Source organism: Mustela nivalis, assembly GCF_964662115.1.
Source record: "Mustela nivalis genome assembly, chromosome: 18".
Lineage (NCBI taxonomy): Eukaryota > Metazoa > Chordata > Mammalia > Carnivora > Mustelidae > Mustela > Mustela nivalis.
The window spans coordinates 54,895,075-54,901,080 of record NC_139037.1 but is presented as its reverse complement, the minus strand read 5'-3'; the positions used below and the strand labels follow the sequence as shown (position 1 = coordinate 54,901,080).

The window sequence follows — 6,006 nt, the reverse complement described above, 5'->3', positions numbered from 1 at the left end:
AGATCACCTAAGGAAATAGGAACTGACTACAGCATCGCCCACCTACCCCCAGGAACCAAGGCATACTTACATTTCCCGCCAGTTTTTAGCTATCTAGCTATCTGGAGACCTCGATATTTATTTCCTAGCTCACCCACGGAAACTTCCATCTCAGAGAGACCAAAAAGGGAAGAGGTACATATCCAATCCCTTAAGTGCCTCCCTTAAGTGCCTTCATGGTGTCAGAGACCCTGGCTTCCCTTAGGACTCTCTGGACCTTGGGCCCTTCCTCCTAAGGTCCCTTTAAATACTTTGTCCCTTACCTGAGTCCCGCCCAGGGCAGGTAATCACAAACCCCGCCCCTCTGCCAGAAACCGGGATCGTGTGGATTCCCCGGAGAGGGGCACCCCTCCTACCTCTCCCCTCCCCTCTCCCCTTTCCCTCATTCACAGCTGGCCGCAGCTGGCGGGAGGAAGCCCCGATTAAAAAGGAAGGGAAAGCGCTCACAAGTCTGGGCAGGTAAGTGAATGTCCCCTGGAGGCAGAGCCTGGCTTGGGGACTCTGGCCTCTTGGCTCCCTGCCCAGCTGGGACTCAGAAGTTCCCGTCCCCCAGCCCCAGGAGTCCAGGACCTCCACTCCCTTCTCCCCCTGGACCCAAGAATATAGGCTCTTTGCCTCTCCTGCTCTTGTCTCTCCTGTAATCTTTCATCTTTTGGGGGTGGATGTGGCAATGGGCACAGGGAGAGGCAAGTGTAGGTGGAAATTACTAGGAAGAAAGGAATCCTGATCACCGATGGACGTGTTTATGGGCACCTACTATGTGCCAAGATTCGTGCTGGGTGCTGCAGACTTGGTAGAGGAAAAATACGGGCTCCCTGCCCCAGTCTCAGGAGGCACGCTTCTTTCACTCAAATCCTGCTTCTGAACCTGGCAAAATCATATGACCTTGGGCAATTCTTTTACCTCTCTGTGCCTCATGTTCCTCATCTGTAAAATGGGGATAATAATAGCATGGCTGTGAAAATTAAATCAAGTTGCTACAGGGAAACTACCTTGAACAGTAGCTCAGTGACCTGGCCCAGAAATCAAGCTACATGAGTGTCTGCTATGACTATTATCACGGACCATAGCATCCAGTCAGGGGGACCTTGCCTCATTCCCCAGGGGCTGAGGCACTTGATACTGCTCCTGGTTTCAGGTGTTCATAAAATATGAGGGGCTACCCCTCTCTGCTACTGCTGTACCTGGGACTGACCACCTGCTCAGACACTACACCTGGTGGGGAGCAAGACCAAGGTGAGTGTTTGTGGGATGAGCTGGTGTCCAGGCACAGACACCCCCCCCTCCCCGCCCATCCACCTTCCCTGGACTCAGGAACCCTTGCCTCTAGTCCTCTTCTCTCCCAGGACTCCACAGTTCTCAGTCCCCTTAGGCCCGGGTTCCTCCATGTCCCCAGTCTTAGGAACTCTCCATTTTTCTGTCCTTCGTGTCCTTTAGGTCCAGGAGTCTTCCTGGACTCCCCAGAGGCCCAGAGCTTTCTAGGAAGTCATAGACGGATTCCACGAGCCAATCACTGGGACCTGGAGCTGCTCACGCCAGGGAACCTAGAACGAGAGTGTTATGAGGAGCGATGTTCCTGGGAGGAGGCGAGGGAGTGTTTTGAGGACAATACTCTGACGGTGAGAGCCTCTCTAGGCCCTGGGATATTCTGGCTCACAATTCCCTCTACCCGGGATCTCAGAAATCAGGGTGGGCTGGTGTGGGGGGTACGGAAGCTCCCATTGACATGCTGTCTTTCCATCTGCTCAACTTCCATCCTTTCAAGGAGCGCTTTTGGGAGAGCTACATCTACAATGGCAAAGGAGGTGAGTGAAAGGGAGGGAGGTGGGGGGGGTGGCTCTCGTTCTGGACAGCTAAGGCAGCCCTTTCTCCTGGAGGTTGATCCAACATCCCCTACCCCAAATTTGCCTCCTCCAAATCCCATGCTCCCTGAGTATGCTGGAGGTGGTTATTAGAAGAGTCCCCTCCTTTGAGACTAGAGTCCCTGCCCAAAGAGCCCACCACACCTCATTTGGAGGGAGTTTCCTGTCTCTAGGAAGAAGGAAGTACAGGTGGAGAGGGGTTACAGCCCTGGGGCCTGTGAGGCCTCAGGCTCAGAGGCGCCGACCCACCTGAGCCCCACTTTGGAATCCAGAGCCCCAGCCCCTTCTGCAGCTTGGTTGCTGGGGGACTGCTCCCTAGCAACGGGGCCTGGCCAGGCCAGGCCAGGTGGTAGAAGCCTGTGCTTCCTCACCTGCCCAGGCTGTCCACCCCCACCCCTTCCTGTGAGTTCTAAGGACCCACCATGGCCGCAGTCTTGTTGCTAAGGGGGGACTGCTCCTTAGCAACCAGGCCTGGTCAGGCCGGACCAAAGAAGCCTGCAGCACTCACTACCTGGCTGGCTTCCCCTCCCCCACAGCCCCATCCCAGCCTTGGCCTGGTTACCAAAGAGGCCTCCCTAGCAACCACCCCTAGCCAGGCTCAGGACCCAAGACCCACTGCCCAGGGAGGAACCCCCTGCCTGTACCAGACGCACCCGCCCCACCCATTCTGGTGGCCTGGTTGCTAGGGGTGGATGCCCCTTAGCAACAAGCCCTAGGTCTGGGCAGGAGTCCTCACACTGGAGCCTGGTTGCTAGGGGAGGTGACTACCTCACTGCAGGCCTAGTGAGGCCTGGTGGCTCCTTGAATCCACCTGGAAGCTGTCAGAATCCGGAAGGCCTGCCTTCTCAGTGTAGCTCTTTGCTAAGGGGCCTAAAGTCCTGGGGTTTACCATTTGACCAAAGCTCCCTACCCAGTGCTAGAGGAAGTGTCCCCAGCTGCAAGACCCCAGAGGGCCTCACCAAGCTGGAGTTATCCCTGTGTCTCCTTCCCTTCAGACATGTGGCCTGGGATGGCTAAAGGCCTAGGGTCCTAGCAAAAGGTTCCCCCAAATCTATTATTGGGGTGGGGGAAGGTCCCGAAATTCCTGCACTAATAAATGAATTTTTCATAGCTTCTGGTCAGTTCAGAAACCTTCCTGTGATTCCGCCCTTTCTTTGGTGTTGAGGTCTTGGCCCCCTGTGGCCTGGGTGTGGTAAAGGGACTATGTTCCTGAGGGGAGAGGGGTGCCAGATAAAACACAGGACCCCCCCATCGGTTAAATTTGAATTTCAAATACACACGAATAAATTTTTTAGTATAAATATATTCTAAATACTCCAAGGGACATACACTAAAAAAAATTCATTTTGTATCTAAAATGAATGTTTAATTGGGTATCGTGTATTATTATTTGCTAAATCTGGTGATGCTCAGAGTGGGCATTTGCTAAATCTCGTAATCTCCAGTTGCCTGCCTGAGCTCCCCACCCCCACCTTCAGTGTGTCCATTGCCCTCTTAGCAGATGGATTTTGTTTGGGGGGATTTCAGCCATGCTGTGTCAGGGAGGGGCCTCTGTCACCATGGGGATCCCACTGCCATAATTTTTTAGCCCTAGATGGAGTTATCCTAGATCCTTTATGTGTTTGAGCTCAATGAATTTCCACAATGCATGGGGGAGGAGTTATTGTTCCCATTTTACAGAGCAGCAAACCGAGGCTTAGAGAACCAAATGTGTTGAGTTGCTTGGAGTCACACACCTAGGAAGAGGCCCTGGTTCTGTGTTGCTTCTTGATCTGTACTCCTGACACAGGGGAAAGTATTGGGTTATTGTGGTAAGTGATAGCCCTTGACACAGTGTCCCCCCCCTCCACTGCAGGGCGTGGACGAGTAGACGTAGCAGGCCTGGTGGTTGGGCTGACGTCTGGGATCCTGCTCATTGTCCTGGCCAGCTTGGGAGCCTTTTGGTATCTGCATTGCCGACCGGGCAGAGGCCAGCAGCCCTGTCCCCAAGAGTAAGGGGCATTCAGAGAGAAGGGGCCCAAGGGCTGGAAAGCAGGGTGAACAGGAAGGAGGAAGGGTGGACCTCAGGAGACGAGTCAGGGATTGGGACAGGTGGGTGCTGAGGAAGGATCTGAGGAGACCATCAGGTGGAGAGTCAGACTGTGAGGCTGTGCATGGACGGGTATTGTCATTTGTCTGACTATATCCTCAGTACCTAGTACACAGTAGGAGCTCGATCAGTATTTGCTGCCTGTTTCCATGATACTGGGTTTTGCGTGATTATTACTGTGTGTATTGTATCTGGTGAGGCTGCATCGTGGGGTCTCTGGGTGTCCGTGACCTGTCAGTTTCTGTAGTGACAGGCTGTAGCACATGTGTGTGTGTAGGTGTGTGTGTGTGTGTGTGTGCACCTTATGATTGTCTAGGTATGTGGTTCTCAGTGGCAGGGTCCAAGAAAGTGCTCGAGTGTCAGTCTGGAAAGTATGGCTGGCCTGGGGGTTTTTCAGAAGAGTTTATTGTTAAGAGCGGCACTGGGAAATTTGTGAGTGGGTGTCTCTCTGTGTTGTGTTGGCTTGTGTGTGTGTCTGCCTGTCTTTCTGAGGGGCTGTCTTTTTCTCCATTGCTCTCGCTGTAGCTGTAACGCATGTGTGTCTGTGAATAAGAGTGTGTCTCAACAGTTGATTTCTGTCTCTGCCTGTCTCTGTTCGTCTGCTTGTCATTCTGGGTGGAGGGTCAGGCTGAAGGTGACCCTCTTTCTCCCTGCTATTGCTCCTTTCCTCTTGTGTCCCCCTGCCACCCTCAGAGTCTCTATGTCCCTAGGTCTTCCCCACCTGCCCTCTCCCAAGTCCATCCTGTAGGTTTCCCCTGCTAACGGTATACTTTCTGTCCACAGAGCTGAGCTCATTAATCCCTTGAGTCCCCTGGGCGACCTAGGCCCGCCGACGCCCCTGCCTCCACCCCCACCCCCAGGCCTCCCCACCTACGAGCAGGCACTGGCTGCCTCTGGGGTGCATGATGCACCTCCGCCCCCCTACACCAGGTACTGGGCTGGGCTTCTACCCGGGGGTGGGGCGCGGATGGGAAGATGCTGAGGGAGGAGGGGCGTGGTCTCAGGGGCGGGACTTGGAATTTCTAGCTTATTATCCCGGGCGAGGCTTGGAGCGTGGGGGCGGGGTCCTAGGCAATTGTCTGGGGGCGTGGTCCAGTGTTTTCTGTGTGGAGCTTTACCGGGAGGGTGGGTCTTGTGCCCAGAGGGTCTGCGATTGGCTGAGACGCCCGCGGGCGGGTCGGAGTGGTCTTGATTCAGGGGGGAAAAACAGCCGGGTCTTTGACTCCCTGTTGTGCCCCTCCTCTTGCAGCCTCAGGAGGCCTCGGTGAGGAGCTGCTTCGGAGCCGAAGTTCCCCAGATTCACAGCGGATTTCAGAGCCCCCATGCCTCTTAAACTACGTAGCTGAGATCCGGGAGTGGTGGGAGTAGGGGTCGTCCGGCCCGAGGCCTACCCTGGCACACGTGTTTCCGCCGAGTACGGATACGCGCACATCCCTGGCCAACGTGTTCCCTCGCCCTGGCTACTCGCGGGTCCCCAGGCTTTTCTGACTGGGGGGGGGGGGTACCGCCAGTCCTACCCCCCCGGGTAGGCGTCCGTGGAAACTCGGACCCCGGTGCGTAGGCCGGGTATTACCCACTCGCGTGAGTGAGCAGGTGTGACAAGACCATCGCCTTACAGTGCTATGGGCCACGCACACGCAGGGCCCTGCTTATGCACATGCATGTTTTCGTGTGCTCCCCTTGCACGCTCGCGGGCGCTCTGCAACTCAGGGTAAGGGTGGGGGCATATATGCAAGAGTGCTTTTGGGGAAAGGGCTCGCATTGCACCGGGAGACTGGAGTTGAGCTCCACTCTTAAATGAAGAACCTTTGTAAAAGATACAAAAAGTGAAACAAGGCAAAAAAAAAAAAAAATAAACTAAATAAACTGAAATGCATTCAGGGGCGCGTGTGCGCGCGGCGGAGTTGGCTTTCTGTACAAACGCTGCGCCCTACACCCCCAAGCCCTGCTAGCGCTTAGTATCTAGCGCTCTCTCTCTCTCTCTTTTTTTTTTTTTTTTTTTTGCATTTGCACGGG

The 6,006-nt window shown here is 54.8% G+C and overlaps 1 protein-coding gene across 1 annotated transcript; it reads left to right on the top strand.

The window, feature by feature from the left end:
• The first annotated feature begins 316 nt into the window (after positions 1–316).
• PRRG2 (proline rich and Gla domain 2) lies at positions 317–5,866 on the top strand. The gene is made up of 7 exons (XM_082710460.1): positions 317–498; positions 1,178–1,275; positions 1,477–1,658; positions 1,805–1,844; positions 3,757–3,892; positions 4,774–4,920; positions 5,240–5,866. Exons 2-7 carry the CDS (start codon positions 1,191–1,193, stop codon positions 5,256–5,258), a joined length of 609 nt encoding a protein of 202 aa, XP_082566586.1. The 5' UTR covers positions 317–498; positions 1,178–1,190; the 3' UTR covers positions 5,259–5,866.
• The last annotated feature ends 140 nt before the right edge of the window (positions 5,867–6,006 follow it).

Bases quoted from the DNA above. Each gene is read 5' to 3' on its own strand.
- PRRG2 (XM_082710460.1), top strand. From the start codon at position 1,191: ATGAGGGGCTACCCCTCTCTGCTACTGCTGTACCTGGGACTGACCACC. The intron at 1,659-1,804 runs GTGAGAGCCTCT...CATCCTTTCAAG, and splicing joins TTGAGGACAATACTCTGACG to GAGCGCTTTTGGGAGAGCTA. The intron at 1,845-3,756 runs GTGAGTGAAAGG...CCTCCACTGCAG, and splicing joins CATCTACAATGGCAAAGGAG to GGCGTGGACGAGTAGACGTA.